The 19,652-nt window shown below is 40.2% G+C and overlaps 1 protein-coding gene across 1 annotated transcript in view; it reads left to right on the top strand.

Annotated features, from left to right (window-relative positions):
* Nucleotides 1–1,890: 1,890 nt before the first annotated feature.
* gabrr2a (gamma-aminobutyric acid type A receptor subunit rho2a) overlaps nucleotides 1,891–19,652 on the top strand; it is a gene marked incomplete at its 5' end in the record, with an annotated part of 31,033 nt that continues 13,271 nt past the window's right edge. The window contains 4 exons of the mRNA XM_084569025.1: nucleotides 1,891–2,012; nucleotides 6,453–6,559; nucleotides 17,907–17,974; nucleotides 19,148–19,371. Coding sequence (XP_084425151.1) covers nucleotides 1,891–2,012; nucleotides 6,453–6,559; nucleotides 17,907–17,974; nucleotides 19,148–19,371 — 521 coding nt within the window. The remainder of the gene's footprint in view (nucleotides 2,013–6,452; nucleotides 6,560–17,906; nucleotides 17,975–19,147; nucleotides 19,372–19,652) is intronic.

Raw genomic sequence — 19,652 nt, 5'->3', positions numbered from 1 at the left:
GGGCCCGGAGGCTCTGGCACCTTTTCCCCGATGGCAGGAGACTGAAGAGGGGATGTAGGGGGTAGGAGGGGTCACTGGCAATGCTGGTGGCTCTGCGAGTGAGGCGGGTGTGGAAAATGTCTGTGAGGGAGGGCAGAGGGGCACCGATGATCTTGCTGGCTGTGTTCACTATGCGTTGCAGAGTCTTTCGGCAGGAGGCAGTGCAGCCTCCGTACCAATTTACATCATTATTAGATTAATTTGGCTTTTCTCAGAATGTATGGATCAACTCACTGTTGTAATCACACCTTAGACCTTAGTTGCAACAAAGTTAGGCACAAGCTTCTACTGTTAAGAGCAAGGAGGATGGATAACAGGCTCAGGCTCAGAGGTAGAAAGCAGAGTTGGGGGGAAATTTTTATGAATATTTTCAGCAGGGACTAGTGGTCAGAGGAGGCAGGTGAGGCAGTGCCTCTACCTGGCATCATGAAAAGTAATGATGATAAAATAAACTATACTATTTGGCCAAATACGTGCCATACACCTGTGTGAAGAATATTCATTTGAGATATGAAACATATATGTTGTATTTGTATCATCATCAGATTCTACATGTTTATACTTCTGCGTTAAGTTGACACAGAGGCTATGGCGACAGCACAAAGCCTGCACAGACCCTAGCACCATAACTGACGTGCACCTTCCCTGAAATGTAACTACGCAACCCGGCGACGCAGAGTCTGCTTGGTAGTAGCAAGTGTCCACTTTAGTATTTCCAGCTGCTTCTCCATCTCCACAATTTTCAAATTGATTGTTTTGGATCAATTAAGATGGAACACATCAAGCAAAGGTTAACTGGGGAAGTTCGGAGATACAAATATTTGAATGAGTTGTCTTCAGCGAAAGTTTGAGTCGCCAAGTAACACAGGAAGTGGAAAGTGAAGCAGGAAGTAGAAACAAAAACTCGACTGCGTTTAAAAAAGACGCATTTTTACAGAGCAAGCCAGACTGATGAGTGCACAAGTATAAATGGCTCGCACCGACATTGGCTATGTGTGTAGCGTTACAGCGTCCTGCAGTAATCTAAAAGTGCCTTTCAACATACCACCCACCTAGACCAGAGGTCTACACACACAAACGCATTTAGGAACAACTCAAAAACATGAAGATCAGCACAAGGTGTTGCTCTGGCTTCCAAATTCCCTAGATGCCAAACTGATGACAAGTATATATATGGGATACACTCAAACAAGCCTGATCCACAGAGGCCTCTCCCCTCAACCCATAGGACCCAAGGGCCCCCACAAACAACATTCTGTTGTCAGACACTGCTAGACACCACAGGGCACCCTCACTAGGCCTATGTCCATGCTCTGATGAGTCACAACTTTTTTGGAGGCACAAGTTAGACCTACACAATATTAGGAAGGTGGTCATAATGTTATGCCTGATCGGTGTATGTGTGTAAGCCCCTGAAATGCTTGACCGGCTCAAGTGGTTGCATCTGAACTGTTTCACTATGACCCTGAGTTGAGTGAGATGTGATTCCTCTGATGAGATGTTTATTTACAAGGGGGCGGGAGGAGGGATCATCTGACTCTCTCGTTGTCAAACTGCATAATCCCTGTGCGTGTGTGTGTGTGTGTGTGTATGTGTGTATGTGTGTGTGTTTTTTTTTTCCCTTTAAGCCTGTAGGCTACAGATGTTCAATGTGTGTGTCCGCCCCCCACCCCCATCCCCTCTCTCGTGATAGGCTTGCACGTTCCTGTGCTGCTGTCTGAGTCTGATGCCATGACTGAGGACGCGTCCTTCCTCTGCTGAGAGAACCATGCACTGCTGGCAGAGCCCTGCTGTTATGAACCGACCGAGGAGAGCAGTTAAAGGGATCACTTGTGGATCTACGCTGTTAAGATGACTTATTTAAAGAAAACTCTCATTTTACTGCTGTGTCTGTTCGTTTTTGGGGAATGCCGTAAACACAACCATCGGCCACGAAGATGGACCGGCGCCGTGGATACCAAGAAGCATGGAACGTAAGTGGAAAATACAGTTAGCATACGCGGTAAACACGTGGAATTGTGGAATAATTGCAGTTGGATAATCAGACACATAACAGAAGAAAATTAGATTTTTAACATAATCGCAAAGTAGGCTATGTCAGGTGAAGATGATTTAAGATACTGGGCGTATTCGAGCTTGCGTATTTAGAATTCTATTTATTTCCCACTATTGAAAAGTGAATTTAAATAAATCAAATTCAGCCTATAAAAATAACTTTGACTCAAAGTGCTATACCTATAATAGTACAGCTGGCAATAGTTTTGAGAGGCATGTTTTGTAAGCGATGTAGACAATTTTATATTAATATGGTGAAGAAGCACCTTTTGTCTTTCATTTTAAATATTATTTTACTTGTGAATTAGGCTTTCCTATAAGCCTACCGGTTTAGTTTTAGTAATAGTTACAGCCTGGTGCAGTTCCGGATTAATTTATCACATACACCGATCAGCCACAACATTAAAACCACGGGCAGGAGAAGTAAAAAGCACTGATCATTTTGTGACAATACAATGTTCTCGTGGGAAGCATTTAAACCTGGTATTGATGTGGTTGTTACTTAGACATGTACCACCCACCTTGACCAGACCAGGCACCCACACCCCACAGCAATGACACTCCTTGATGGCAGCAGCCATCCCCAGTAAGACGCAGGCTGACACAGGAGTTAAAGAACAACTCAAAAAACATGAAAAACAGCTCAAGGTGTTAACCTGGGCTGCAAATTCACTACATCCCAAACTGATCAAATATCTGTGAGATGACCCACAGAGGTCGACAACATTCTGTTGCCAGACACCACAGGACAACCTACGAAGACCCATGTCCATTCTCTGATGAGTTACAACTGTTTTGAAAGTACAAGGGAGACCTACACAATATTAGGAAGGTGGTCATAATGTTATGCTTGATTGGTGTGTTTTTCTTATACAAGATTATAAGATGTAAAGTATTAAAAGATCCTATCACTGAACTTCATTTAGCCTATGCATTTCCACATATTTCCCTCTTATTTCTCCACCAATCTTCATAAAACATTCTTCGCATTTAATTTCATATGCGTCAAACGACTAATGTAACATATATTTAAGAACAACTTTTTGGGGTACATAAACTGTTTTGAAAAACATTCTGACTTATTAAGAATATAAAACGTTGCTCAATCCTCTATTTGTGATAAGCAATTCCAAAAAGATTCACTGAAAATTGCATGTCTCAGAAGGTGCTGACTCCTTGTCCCTGGAAAAAAATGAATTCCACAAGGCAAAGCAGGTTCATCTGATGTCTTTGATGTGGCTGTGAATACACATGTAATAGGCTTGTGAAGCGGCGGCTGTATGGTAGGAAGCACCACAAACAGTGCAAGTGATAGAAGGCCGGCAATGGAGAGTCTGCTGTAGACCTTGGAATTGAGTGTCCCCCAAAAAGCATCCTGATCGAACTGATAAAGTTGACCAGTGTCAGAGGAAGTAAAAAGGGTGTCGAAGAGTAAAAGCTGGTCTGGTCCAACTGAACCTTTAGGCTGTTGAGGATGATAGGTATGGCTTAATTACCCTGGAGGATTTATTGTCACTGGTTGGTTGAAAAATTAGAGGGATGTGTGGCTGAAATCGAGAGAGGAGGAATGGCAGTGGCCAGCATAAAGATGGTATCTGATGCTCAGACAACAGAAAGAACAGGTGGTCTGGCTGTAAACTGTGGTTTGTTCCTAAGGAAGGCGGGGAAAACTCACAGACCAGACTAAAATAAAGTAGAATGAAAAGGAGATTTTGTAGCTTTCTACTGCTGAGGATGATGAGGATGCTAATTACTTCAAAGGAGCCATGTCAGAAGTAGCCGAAAGTAAGGGAAGAGGTAAGGATGCTGGGAAAAAGGGAAACATGAGCAAGGGGTGAGATAAAAGAATAATATAGATTAGCAGTTAATGGTTGTGATGTGACCAGGTCCTCTTGAGACAGTGCTTAGGAACCTTGGTTCTCCTTTAGTGGGTGGTGTGACGGACATATTTGTCAGACATGAAAAAGTTATTAACTATTGTAGTTTAGGTTCTGTGGATTATTCTTTTACCGTAGAAAAGCCAGGCAAGGCTGGATTGCCGGCTGCAGAGGTCTAGACGTAGTAGAAACTCACTGACGGATGGATCGAGGACCAAATTCTAATCCATGCTGAAGATATTACATAGTGTTTACATAATCAAAGTCGAGGCATTTGCTTGGCCTAACAAAGCGTTTATCGACCTTTATTGTAAGCTATGGGAAATAGCATTATTTCCCATGGCTTATAACATGTGAAGATTATCTCATTATCCACTGAAGCATTCTCAGACATTTTTCATTCACCGTTGCTTTGTATTCTCCATACATAAAGATAGGATTCTAAAAGGCAAACAGCGAGATCAAATGTTATTGTGAGCTCAGTCATGGTATAGACAATAATTCAGATTTGACGGTTGCCTTTTCATACTCTCCTCCAGTCAATGACTGTCAAGCCAATCTAATTCTGCTGAGGTTGAGAAGAAAAAAACAGACAAAGAGTAAGTCCCACCCATCCATCTCAAGTGACTTTGTGATGCATAAAGGTGTCAACATTGTTTTAAAACAGGGGATTGGAAGACGTGACTCAAACACTTTTTTGGGGGGGGGGAGGAGGGGAGCAATCCCATGTACTTCATGGGTCAATAGGAGTACAACAGGAGGAATGGGGAGTAACGGTGTATACACACAGTTTAGGTGTTGTTGGTTGCATTGGTAAATCCAAAAAACACAGCCTTTGGAGACATTCATACATCTTCTGTAACCGCTTGTCCTGTGAAGGGACGCGGGGGTGCTGGAGCCTATCCCAGCTGTCATTGGGCGAGAGGCAGGGTACACCCTGGACAGGTCGCCAGTCTATCTCAGGGCTAACACAGAGAGACAACCATTCACACTCACATGCGCACCTACAGTCAATTTGGAATTACCACTTAACCTAACGATTCTAACCCAGAACCCTCTTGCTGTGAGGCATCGGTGCTAACCACCACGCCACTGTGCCCCCCTCCCCTTTGGAGACAGTTGGAATTAAATGATTGAGACTAAAGCAGCGTGTGAAACGAGACACTTGTATTACTTGACCCTGTAAGATCAACTTAGCTCATAGAGCCATGAAGACAGACCCATTTAACTTTCATGAATTTAATGTTAATGCCTGTGACATAATGTCAATAATACAGATGCTCTTCAGTCATACCACCAAGGAACCTGTGTGCGTTCATCTGCTGAATAAGGCACTTGTAGATAAGAGATAATTGGAGAAATAGACATGAGACTAAATGTTTTTATTTTTGCTGTACAGTATCTTCCACATTGTAAGCCAGGATATATACACTGATCAGGCATAACTTTATGCCCACTTTCCTAATATTGCGTAGGTCTCCCTTGTGCCCCCCAAACAATTCTAACTCATCAGAGAATGGATATGGGCCTTCTGTGGGTGTCCTGTGGCAAAAAAAAAAAAAAAAAAAAAGAATATTGGGGGCTGTTATTGTGGGCCTTTGGGTCCTAAGAGTTGAGGGGAGAGTCCTCTGTGGATCATCCCACAGGTACTTGATCAGTTTGGGATCTAGTGAATTTGGAGGCCATGTCAACACCTTGTACTGTTTTTTATGTTTTCTTGAGTTGTTCTTAAACCATTTTTGTGTGTGTGCCTGTCTCATGCTGCATCCTGCTGGGGATGGCTGCTGCCATCAAGGAGTGTCATTGCTATTGCTATGGGGTGGGGGTGCCTGGTCTGGTCTAGGTGGGTGCTACATGTCTAAGTAACATCCACATCAGTACCAGGTCTGAACGTAGCATAACTCTTTTGTCATTTCTATGAATATGAATATTTTTTACATATGTTTTACTGAAAAACTTAAATACATAAATTGTTGTGCATAACAATTATATGAACACACAATAGCAATATAAGCTATACTACCTGAAATGCAATCAGTAAGAAAGATAATTTTGTTAACTATGCACACACAGAGAAGAGCCAGAAAATGTGGACACACATAAATATTTTTTACTTTATTGCAGGTCACATTGCAGTTCTGAACAATGCTATCACATATAGAAACTTTTCCTGACTTTTGCAGTCATGTGTTTTAGAATTAGGTTAGAATTAGGGGCTTGTCAAATTTTATTTATCTACATTTGTTAATCTAAATGTCTGCCTGTGTGTGTTCAGATGTTCACATTTTTTGAGTGAATGAAGAAAAAACATTTATGCTTTTCCAGTTCCAAACTACATATTCTGGAAGAATTGCTTTTGTTAAGGTCCCATAACGCAACATAGGATTACTTATGTAGCTGCCCCAACGGCTAGTGCATTATTGTGATTTCTTCACAGTGAAACCAATCAACTATCTGACTGTGAATTTCATCTACTTCTAGCTCCTTGGCAAAGAAGCCTCCTGATGTGACCAAGTCTCGTAAAATGAAGACAGAGCAACTGCTCAAAGTAGATGATCATGACTTTACCATGAGGCCAGCATTTGGAGGTAGGTGTTGACAACTCTCTTGTCAGGACTTATTTGTCAGTCAGCCTATAAAATATGTGATATTGTGTTGTTAACTGCTTTTCCTAGAAGATAAGATAATTTATTTGTCATATTTGAGGTAAGATTAAAGCCAGATTAAATTCTGTGAAAATCTCTGTACCAAAGGCCAAGACATTCTGTTTATTTTGGCTTTACTCCCTCATATGAACCAATGCCTAAAAATACACTACATCACAGTGGATCACAGTTTGTTTGTGACATCACCAATGCCACATGAGTCAATGTTAATACTTGATAAAAGATATTTGACTCACATGAAGTACTCCTCATAAGAAGTAACTTTATTTCTAAAATTCTGGTGTCCCCCTGAACTGTAACAATCTGCATGAAGACATGGATGGAGAAAGGAAGAAATCTGGTTGACTTGACTGAGTGTCACCTCTCTTCCCACAAGCTTGAAAAAAATGTTTCTATCAGCAGATCTATCCAGTCTCATGTCTTGTAATTGATTTTGCCAGAACATCTGATATGGAGAGTTTTTTAATATTACAAAGGATCCATCACTCTTCTGAAATGTTACTAGCTACCTAGTAACATTTCTAGAGGTACCTAGCCTAGTACTAGGCTAGGTACCTCTAGCCTATACCCCCCACATTAATCCTGCTCCATTAGCAGATTGAGACTGCAGTGAACAGACAGTTTTATTGGTCACCAGACAAAAAGTAGATGTAAAGCTTTTTTTTTCATTTTTTTTTTAAGCTTGCAACGTCGCTAATCTCCAATTCTGAGATTAAAAATCAAATATTTAAAAAACAAAAAAACATCTCACTGGTGTTGTTATGTGTACAACCTTAACACATCGTTACACAAGATGGTTCATATACTCTTGTTAAAGTTGTGTATGTTAACATTTTGCAAGGGATTGGCTAAATCTAAACAGCACTTGAAATACTTGAGAAAAAAGCTCAAGGCTTTCTTGAAATGCTTAGAAGTGTGTGTCTCCCATGTCTTATGGGCAATTGTAAACAATTCCTAAAGATATTTTGATGCTGGGATACACCTACATCTTTGCTCTGAAGTAGGGAAGAACAAATCTTCCTCTTGTGTTTCTTCCTCTAAAAATGTGCTTTGTCAAAGTAAAAGATAGTTATTTCAGAGAATAGCAGACCATGTAGCAGAAGGTCACATCGGTAATGAGGCTAAAAATATTGTGATAGTGGGTCCCTGTGAGAACGCTGTTGCTATCCAAACTGGAGTGTGGCAGGCATACATGTCAATTTGTATTTTGTAAAGAAAAAGCATTATTACAAGTCAAATTTTAATACAGCTCATGATGATACTCACCAAAGCTGAGACATTTGAAACTTACAGTTATTGCAACAAAAAAGTTCAATGGGACAAAAAAAAAGGAGCTCCAAAAATAAATAAATCTTTCTATCTCATCAATGGTCAGGTCTTCAAAAGTAGATGTCCCTTTAGTGTAGGTTGAGTACCTTAAACACTCAACATTAAATGTTTTCCCTTACTTTACCAATAACATCTGTTCAGTAGAGGGTTAGTGTATATTCCATTACTTAATCCACAGAAAAATAACACATTAAACTTGTTGTTAATCTCTACAGATGGGAAAGAGATAGAAAACCCATTGGTCAGATCATTTCATATATGGGCTGACAGTAAGTTATGATCTACTAACTGTATGCCAAAGACACTCTTTTCAAATATCGTGACTTAGCAATGTTGTGGATTAACTGGAGTTAAACACATCAGTTATTGAGGAATACTGATCAGCAGTAGTATACATAAAGTATTACAGTGTAAACATTTGTAACACATAAAAGCATAACAAATACTGTCCTGATACTGTCTTAATATTGGTGTTTAAGGAAAAAACACTTGTGGTTCCATCTCAAGTTATGGTATGCCACTGGACTATGGCCCCATCAGAGTCTCTCCGTCTTTCTTGATAGAAGTGTGTGCCTCCTGTGTCTTAGTCCAAAATAGTACAAAGTAGTACAAAAGGTAGAAAAGCACTAAATAAATACCATTTAGCAAGACCATGAAGAAACTACTTTATTAGAAAACCGATAAATCTATCAGGATGGTTTAGTTGGGTGGCTGTGATAGGCACTTTGCCAGTCTGCAGGAGCCAGAGTGGTTGAAGTTACTGCACACCACCTGGAAAATAATTAGTCAGAGCCCTTGAGATTGGAACTGTTCATTTCAGGGTATATGTTGATGGGTTATAATGATTGAAAGACGTGGTATATCAATAGAGGTGGCCAAAGATCATATACGTATGCTGTGGCTGGATGTAAGGGAATTCTGAGTAATTCACAGGAAAGTTATTTATGAGCGAAAAGTAGTAGTTGGTAGGTGGTGAGCTCAGACCTAGTGGAGGAAGGGGAAAATAATAAACCAGTAGGAATTTCAGGAGGAGGTTATATCTAGATTGGTTTGCTAGAAGTGGGGCCTCTTGTGGCACTGGTTGAGGCTCTTGGACAGCTATACTGACTGAGATTAAAATTGATATTATATAGTTTTCTTGTCAGAGTGACTGAAGAAGATACCAACTTTCTCTATTGAAAATATTTTTTTTGCATACAGACATGCAGTGGTAGCGAACAGTTATCACCAAAATAATTGTGCACCCATACACTTATACAACTACATGTCAGTCACCCACAAGAAACAAGACAAACAACATATACACTCAAAGAAAGCAAATAGATAAAATAAGTGTAAAAAAATAAATAAATACGAAAACAATAATAATAATAACAATAAATAAAAGAGGGAAGAGATTTCATCAGGTGGGTTTGAATGTGAGTGCTCCTGGGGCTGAGGTATGTGTACTCTGGAGTGCAAGCTAGAGATGTTAGACTATGGTAAGACATTGGAATATTATAACTTGCTGTCAAATACCTGAATCCGATTGATCTGCAATTCCTTCTTGATGTCTTGTTTACAAATGGAATATAAGTCTCCTTTGAATTACAAGTTTTGGAGACAGCATGTCCTCAAGAAAAGGAGACAGACAATGGTGATTGGGTTAACTAAGTACTGTATAAGTGAGCCTGTCAAGCAGTGAGCCTCATGCCTGAAAGTTTTCTTATTTTCTTATTTCTTAGTCTTGCTCAAAGCAGTCATATGACAATGGGCAGATTGGATAAACTGATTGATAAATTGGCTGCCAGGTACTTTGCAATTTGCAATTAGCTCCAATAAACCTATGCAGAGAAAGAAAACTCAAGTCCTGTCTGCAAACTATAAGCCACTGCAATTTGACAGGTAATAATACTCATGAGTACATGAGTAACTAAAGTGAAATATTACAGAGAACATTCTATCCAAGAGCAGCCTTTCTTCTGTAAAAATAATTTACATAATTGTCATAATTTGAAATTATTAAATGAATGAATGAATTGTAGAAATTATACTTTGTCCTAAGAAAGCGTATTGCCTTTTCAGCATTATTGCTGACATTTCAGAGTACAAAATACAAGTGTTGTGCGTACTGGAAAGTGTGGTCTAAGAACAAATTATTGATGAATGCCACGGAAGTAATTAAAATGTACATAAAAGCAATTTAAGATCAAAGCTGTGTGAATAGTTCATGCATGAGACCCGTTGTTCAGAAATGGTTTTAATAATAATACATTTTATTTATAGGCGCCTTTCACGACACTCAAGGTCATCGTACAAATTGTTTAAAATAAAACACAATTCAAATACACGAAATAGTTAAAATAAAACACAATTTAAGTACACACAAGCATAATATAGAACATATAGTTACATACAAGTGACAGGTAGAATGGGAGATAGAAGTGAGACTATGGAATGGAGTAGGCCTGTCTGAATAAATAAGTTTTGAGCTGAGATTTGAAGGTGGTGACTGAGTCTGAATTTTTTAAGTGTTCCGGGAGGGCGTTCCACAGGCAGGGGGCTGAATGGGAGAAGGCTCTGCTGCAGGACCGGTGTTATGTGACTTATGGAGGGGGTTCTAGTGATGATTCGTGCAGCGTAGTTTTGAACCAGTTGTAGCTTATGGATGGATTTGTCAGGTAAACCAAATAAAAGGGAGTTGCAATAGTCCAGACGGGACGTGACCAGGCTATGGACAAGAGTGGCAGCATTTTCAGGTGAGAGGGATGGACGGAGACGGGAAATATTGCGTAGGTGAAAATAGGCTGAACGGGTGATGTTGTTAATATGAGAATGGAAAGAAAGAGTGGTGTCAAGGATGACACCCAGACTCTTAACCTGGGGAGAGGGGGGGACTGGGGAATTGTCAATTTGAATAGAGAAGTTGTTTACCGTATTTTCCGGACTATAAGGCGCACCTGAATATAAGCCGCACCAGCTAAATTTTGGGGAAACTACAAATTGTTCCATATATAAGCCGCACCCGACTATAAGCCGCACCCGACTATAAACCGCTGGTGTTTTAATGTTTAATTACCGTAAGGGTTTCTTCTACCACGGAGGGGATTGTCGGGACAGAAATGACTGTTTGGAAACGCAAAGCGTCCCATTTATTTACATTTGACAAACATAAATCTTTCGATCAATCAAACAAAAAATCAATCGATCAAACTTTCACATCTTTGACATTACAAACAGCATTCGTGCAGTGCACAAATAATACAACGGTGCGCTCCTAGCGCACTTCCTGCAGTCATAGTACCGTAGTAGTGCAGTATAACAAAAAACAAAGCTTACAACGCTTGACGAGGCAATAACGTTAAATGGCTAAATTTAATTCGTTTTTAAATGTGCTTGCCTGTAACACGGCAGCAAAAGTGCAGTAACACGGCCGTTTACTGTATCAAAATAACCAGCCTACTATACCAGAAAAGTCAGTTCTTAATCCTCGTGTCATCGTCTATGACATGATAGTGCGCCCCTGGTAACCGTTAGCTGTAAAAATCCATCCGCCGTTGTATAAGCCGCAGGGTCCAAAGCAAGTGACAAAAGTAGCGGCTTATAGTCCGGAATTTACGGTATATTAGATAGGGTGGTTTTGGTGCCAATGAGAAGCAGTTCAGTTTTACTACTGTTGAGTTTGAGGAAGTTGGTGGAGAACCAGGTTCTGATTTCCTGAATACAGTCCGAGAGGTAAGTGGGTGGAAAGGTGGAGCTGGGTTTGGTGGACAAGTAGAGCTGGGTGTCATCCGCATAACAGTGGAAATGAATATTCTACCTATGAAATATCTGGCCAAGGGGGATGAGGTAGATGATGAATAAAAGAGGCCCAAGAACAGAGCCTTGGGGAACACCAGAGAAAAGGGGGGATGGGCGGGATGTAAATGTTTTTAACTGAATGAACTGAGTGCAGCCAGAGAGATATGAGATGATCTGCTTAAGGCAGATAACATAGAGTTTAAGGTGTTGCACTGACCCGCATAATTCCTGATCTCCCTTTCAAGCATCTGTGCGATCGGCTGGTACAAAAATTCCGATAATGGCATTGCTTCACAGCATCATTGATGACAAATATCCCAGCAGAACGTGTTATTCATTCTATTTCAGGAGGTAATATTGTAGACTTCAAGCAGACAATTACTTTTAAGAACAAACCTTCTTCCACTGGCTCCTCTGTGATCTACTCCTGTGGTTTACTAATAATTACCCAGGTGTACCCTTGGCTTATCACACCAAGCACAATCATAGAAACAGTTAAGCCTGGATTATGCTTCCACGTAGTGATCACGCAATGGTCACGCAATGGCCACGCAGTTGCTTGGACGCAGTCGTGAGACCGTGATGGTTCTGCGTGGGGTTTACGTGTCGAAATGCAATTCAATGCCACACCGGTAGAGGGCGCTATGATTTTTTGTGACCGACCGACCGAGACTCTTGTGACGTATCTCGCCTCGTATAGTTATTTACCTTCCGGCTTTTGTCGTAGTCACAGTGAACGATGGACACCGAGACAGAGAGACTGGCGTTGGAGCTCAAAGACCAACCAAACTGAAGACTTTTTAAAAATGGCGGTGTTTATGAGTGGAAACCGGAAAAGCGGTCTCCAGCGGATGTAGTTAGCGGACCAATCACAGCCAATGCCGCTGCGTTGCCGCTGCGTTGCCGCTGCGTTGCCGCTGCGTTGCTGCTGCGTTGCTGCTGCGTTGCTGCTGCGTCGCCTCGACGCGCGTCGAGGATTTTTGGGAGGTGCACGTCTGGCCCTTGCGTAGGACGTACGGGGGTCCGCAAGGACGTAATAGGTCCGTACGCCTCCTCGCGCTGTGTCAACGCGGAAGCATAACTTGGGCTTTAGGCCTAGTGACATACACAATAGTTTAATTTAGACTTAAAATGAAAAGTGACCCCAGCAAGACAGGATGTACATTTACAGCCAGTTTTGAGCTACTTCTAATTTGAATGTTTGTTCTTAACTTGGGACAAAGTGTCATTTGTGGCATAACAGCTGTCTGATGGCATAACAGATTGGTGCGTGTGCTAATCTAAGCTGTAACCAGGAGGAACTGTGCCAGCTTAATCTGTTTGTAAATGCTGGAGCCAGGGAAAGCTTGGCTACTCTAGTCAGTTCAAACTAAGCCGGCATCTCCAGATGGTATCTGGGTGAAACTGACCCATTCCATGTACCAGTGAGTACTGCTTACAGCTTTATCGAGAAAAAAAACAAAAAAACAACAACAACAAAAAAAAAAAAACGTGGTGATTATTGTTGTGTTCCCCTGAGCTCATGTCCCCTCAGAGCTGACACAGTGATGATGCAATGCAAATGACAAGTTTGAGCTGTTCATGACAGTTCATAAGCTGTGGCTCTTGTAATAACAATATAAAATAACTAACTACACATTTAAAATGTGAAAACAGTTGAAATCCATTTGAGAATAATAAGTAGTAATGAATAAATCCATGAATTTCTTTCAGACGTAGCAGGCTTGATACAATCTTTTAAATCCACAGTTCTGACATCAAACTAACAGTGGTCATAAGCTGCATTAAGACTCGAAATGAATGTGATTCAATCATCATTATTTTACCAGCATGTTAACCTGCTAGTCTTTTGTCTTGTGTTTCTGCTGTTTGATGCGGAGAAGGTAGAGTGTCACTTGGCTTACCAAGGTTTATTTTTAAATGAGTGAAGCTGAGAAGTACAAAGTTGTGCGTGGTACAAAGTAAAGACCCTATAAAGCTTTACACAGCTCCAAAAAATTGGAAATGTGTTAATTTGTAGTGTAATTGTGGTATTGTTAGAAATGTCTTTATGAGGGCTCTATTTTTATTGCATGAACCAAATCCGTACTCGTACTCATACGTGACTGGTGTAATGACGAAATACATGTAAATAAACTACTTTAAAGAAATATTCTCCAGCCAGTTTGTTTTAATCATTATTACCGAAGTTAACTGATAAACTTAGGTTCGGCAGCGGAACCACACCTATACCATTCCTGGGCATCTGGGGTTCTTGTATTCATGCATGAGCCATGTGAATGTAAAGTTTTGATCCTAAATTGCACGCACAATTTATCAGCTATTGTGGCAATTATCTATTGCTTAACAATAGTGACCTCCAACAAAAGTCAAGTTGTAGATATTAATAAAGATGCTGGAAAACAATTTACTTCATTAGGACACCAAAGAAAATTATACACTTATTTACCATCTTGTGACAATGCAATGTTCTGCTGAGAAACTTTTTAAACTGCCATTCTTGTGGTTGTTACATATACCACCCACCTCGACCAGACCAGGCATCCCCACCCCATAGCAATGACACTCCTTGACGGGAGCAGCCATCCCCAGCAGGATGCAGCCTGACACAGGCACACACACAAAAGGAATTAAAGATCCCAAACTGACAGAGACCCCTCGCCTCAAGCCATAGGACCCAAAGGCCCCACCAACAAGGTTCTGTTGCCAGACACCACAGGACACCCTCAGAAGGCCCATGTCAATTCTCTGATGAGTCACAACTGTTTTGGAGACACAAGGGAGACCTACACAGTGTTAGGCAGATGGTCATAATGTTATGCCTGATCGGAATATTTAGGATATAATGAAACGTAAGATTGTATAGTTTAATCCTCCTTTGAACCAGTAACATCCTAAACTTGGTGATGATTGATTCAGTTTTTTAATTTTGCATCTGTAATGAATTTAATTAATTCTAATGTTTATGTTAATGTTAAGGGAGACAGATTCTGTATGCCAATGTTAGAGAGATGGAAGATAACCCAGGACGATAGGAAGAAATGTGAGCCACTGAGCAGTGCTCTGTCCTCAGCATCCATGGCTGAACTCCCCTTAAACAAGCATGCGATTGTCCACTGCTGCCCACTGCTCCAAGTGTGCTCACAATGTTATTATTGTTGTTATTAGTTTTATTAGTTTTACATTATCTTCTTCATATTTCCATGGATTATGACATTTTCTCTATACTACTACAGTTCAAACTGCTTTGCCTTTAAGTGGACATTGTTTCTTTATGAAAAAGAAGGTACATTAGTTTCCTTTGACCTGATTCAGCTCTGGGATCCCTGAGAGATACAGGATCGTTACAGTGACTTTAAAGGTCACTGTTAAAACAGAAGACAGTTTATGCCTAATGTGACAAGAAGTGCACCACTTTTGATTCCGTTGTTCCAGTAAGTGAAGAATAATCCCAAACACAAATAAAATACTCCACCACCTCTCATTAGAAGGGCTTTGGTGACTCTAATCTAGCATTTAGCATCTCTGGTAATCTCTTTGGATTACAGACTGTATAGAAAAGTGATGCAAAGTGGTTCAAATCGCCTGTAAATCTTCCCTCTACTATGGCCTTAACTATGAGGTGTGGGTATACTAAACATGTGAGATGTGAGAGGGTAACATCTAATGCTTTTATCCTTATCCTCCATCTTAGAGGTCTGAGGTCATCAGAGTGACTGTAAAGAGAGATGAAACACTAGCAGTGCGTGGAGTAATGGTGACTCATTATGTGTAGTTCATGAACCGTTAAGTACAGTGTGGTTTAATCGATGAGGTCATTAAAAAGCCACCGACTAGATCCATTATGTCCAAACATAGAATAAAATAGAATAGAATGGAATAGAATAGAATAGACTTTATTGGCATGTGCACAGGTATAATAAAGTACAGGTACATTGGACTTCTTGTGTGAAGCTCCCTGAATCACTCTTTCACAATATGAGCCTGATGAATCCTGGTCATCTTGGAATATGCCCGTGCCATCAGGGAAGAAGAAATCCGTTAATGGAATAACCTGGTCATTCAGTATATTCAGGTAGTCAGTTGACCTCATTCTTTGGGCACATAATGTTGCTGAACCTAGACCTGACCTGACCAACACAGGCTTGTACAGTAGGCACTAGGCATGATGGGTGCATCACTTCATCTGCCTCTCTTCTTTTTTCTGACCACATTTCTTCCTCAAAGACGATGGTTCCCCACTATCCTTGCATGCAACGGCTGAACAGGCCCTGTGAGGTTTTTGATGTGATTGTTTGAAGACTGTTCATGGTGTGAATGAGGAGGGGGATGTGGTATTTCCATCAAGCCTTGCTGTCCTTGGCTATCATCCTGATAGTGGCTAGAAAGAAACTGTTATAGAAGCGTGACCTTTGAGTGTTGATGCTCTCTGGCCTGTGGTGTTTCAGGTTGTGTCCTGAGTCCTTCCACCTGAGCAGAGAGTTAGCTGGATGGTGTTGGTCACTGACGATGCGCTGGGCCTTTCTCCTGCAGTGCTGTGTGTAGAGTGTTTCCATGGAGGGGATGATCATCTCTGCAGTCTTGATGACTCGTTGAAGAGCTTTTCTCTTGGCCATGGTTTCCAAACCACACCATGATGCCGCTAGGGAGAATGTTCTCATTAGGTCCTCTGTAGGCCTGGCTGAGTTGCTGACATCTGAGTCCAGCCTTCTTCAGCAGTCTGGTGAAATAAAGCCACTACTGTGCCTTCTTCACTGTATCCCTGGTGTTTGTGGCCCAACTCAGGTCTGCTGATTCTTGAAGGCCAAGACATGACAAGACGTGACGATACGAGAAGAGAAATTCAGTCAGCACACACAGTACAGAGATATTTCTTTGGATCTTGAAAAAATGAAAATGTTGTTAGAATAAGAAATCAGTCTGCATTGTGTGCTGTTGTCCCTTGTTCAGACACTGCTGAAGTGAGGCAGCTTCCAAATCCTTTCACATCACTCTGAGAAAATTAGACAAATTTCATCATGGGTTCACATGGAAACAACTTTAAATTGTCATGTTTTTTAAAAGAATTGAATTTTTTATTGAACTCTGCATAGACATTACTTGTCACAGTTACTGAGTCTATATGTAATCATAGTAATAATATAAATTGCACAGTAACTAAATAGAAAATGTACAAGTGCAAGTGTCAGAGAATAATTATGTACAAGTGCAAAGCAAAGAATGGACTCTCAAATAGGGTGACATAATTGAGATCCCCAGAGATCATAACAATTACTTGGTAGTGCAAAGTCTGGATTCTCAATGCAAATGTCAGCCTGGCTACATTAAAAAAAAAAAAAATGTATGTACAATATATCGTCTGTTAGATCCGAATCAGTCTTGGGTCTGTGTTGGGAATAATCATTTATCACTAATTAAGGAAGGTAGCCTTATGCTGCATGTGCACGCATTTACACATGTGAATATTTGGTGACGTTCACAGGAATCCTGCTGTTATATGAACCTGCAGGTGTGTAATAAACTCTACTTGATACATAAGTCTGATTACCAGTGGTTCTCAAAGAATTTCCTGAAACTTCAGCTGCAGTTCAGGTCACTTCACCCCAATATTTCCTGCAAAAAATCCCATCTCCATAACCCCTTATGTGCGTCATTTACAGAATTTCAACAAACAAGGCAGAGAATGTAGCATGTTTTGAATGATAATTACTACAATAAAACATTTTTGTACTCAACACAGTTGCCAAATTCTGCACGCCCAGTCACTCCTATTTTGAGTATCTCCACAGCAAATCATAAATAGTTGTTAATCTACTCGCACAACCTTCCCTCTCTCCCTCACATATGATGGCCGTCTCTTGTTTTCATACCACTTAAATAAAATTGTTACTGTTTCTCTTGGAAAAAAGAGTGTAAGGTCCACAGAGTTTAATAAATGCCAATGAGTAATAACTGTTTCTGATCTTCATTCAATTATACAAATTGTATAAATTATACAAATTATATAGGTTACTATATGGGGTCACATAGCAGAACTTTGCATAGGCCCCCAGGGAGGCTCTTCTTTCTTCCTGTATTCATCTGGATTGAACATTGAACATTCTTTTGTTTACTTTTACACTACTGTATTGTTTGGTCCTGATGGAGTTTTGTTTGGCAGGTCCTGCAATTCCTGTTGGAGTGGATGTTCAAGTGGAGAGCTTGGACAGCATCTCTGAAGTAGATATGGTAAGAAAACCTGCATTTTAAACTATATCATTAGATCATTACAGATGATACATATCATAGTATGAAGTAAAGATTGGATAGAACTTGATTTGTTGCTGCATACCAGGAAAAATATGAATAGTGTTGTTATATATATATTACATTACATTACATATATATTATATGTAATTTCCATTGGTTGGATAGATTGGATAGAATGTTTTATATGTTCTAAAGTTTGCAGTCAGTGGTTTGGTTAACATTTTGCAATATTATAATAAAGTCAATTTATTGTCATAACAATATTGATAAGCTCAGTCACAATCTACAAGGTGACACAGAAGCCTGTTTTTAATAAAGGGTAAAATGATTGCAATGGTTGAAGAGCTTGTAGAAAGAGCTTACCTTTTGTTTGATGTGAGGTATGCTTACTCACTGGCTTACATTACACATTAAAAACTCTCATTTACTGAAATGTTGGTAGTCATAAATTGCAGAGGCCAGGGACACCCTGTTTGACATAGCTAATCTTTCCAAATTCAATAAAGGAGATCAAAACAACTTTGCTCCCTGTTTCTAAATAGTAGACAATGGCCAAATTCAGACAGAAAAGCCCTTTTCAGCCTTGAATGAAAACAGTCATCTGTCACATGAAGCCTCCTATATGTGTACAGTATATACACACAAACTGCAAAATATTAATTGTAGAGGACAGTATACAGAAACCCACAAGCGTACATGGCACAACACAAAGCATGCTGTGACTGCAAGTCTGTCCTTGTGAGTCTTGAAAGGCGCTTATAAATAAAATGTATTATTATTATTACATGTGGTCTTTTTCAAGAGGTGTCTTGACCATTTCAGTTGCATGCTGAAAAAGATGCACGTTTTGGGGCAATAATTGAACCCTGTACACCAGGCACAGTTGTTGTTTCCTTTATGTGGTTCGATTTGAACTTATTGTCAGTCATGTAAGCACCAGTAAAACAGGAACTGTAGAAGCTGTGATTATTACTGAGTGAATGATCTCTCAAAACTGGGCTTGACTCAGTTAATACATGGACACGAGTAAGTACTTGGTGAATTATTTTTTTTTAATTATTATTATGTTTATTATTTTTATTTCATTGGATCATGATGTCCATAGTTTTGACAGTTTTCACTACAGTCTTTCATACTCTTCAATACCACCAGGATTTCACCATGACCTTGTACCTAAGGCACTACTGGAAGGATGAGCGTCTGTCGTTCACAAGTAGCACCAACAAGAGTATGACTTTCGATGGTCGTCTGGTGAAGAAGATTTGGGTCCCCGATGTCTTTTTTGTCCACTCTAAGAGGTCCTTCATCCATGATACCACCACTGACAACATCATGCTGCGTGTCTTTCCTGATGGACATGTTCTCTACAGCTTGAGGTGACATATTTAAAGTTCACAATGTCAGTATGCCTCAGATAATCTCTGCTACTTAATAAAAATAATAACTTTATTAGCAGGCATTATGACTTTTAATTGGAGGGCAGGCACTGGTCTAATTTATAACATTAATAAAAGCTCTAAATACAGCCAGAAGTCGTAGGATTGTACCATGAATTCTTTTTAAACTGGGATCTCAGTTCACACTATTTCAACTCATGTTTTACTATTCTTTCCAAATCTTACACATAGTACGCATACTGTATGGTGTGTGCCACAGT

Source organism: Chelon labrosus, assembly GCF_963514085.1.
Source record: "Chelon labrosus genome assembly, chromosome: 20".
Taxonomy (NCBI): Eukaryota; Metazoa; Chordata; class Actinopteri; order Mugiliformes; family Mugilidae; genus Chelon; species Chelon labrosus.
This window is presented reverse-complemented; position numbering and strand designations above follow the sequence as displayed.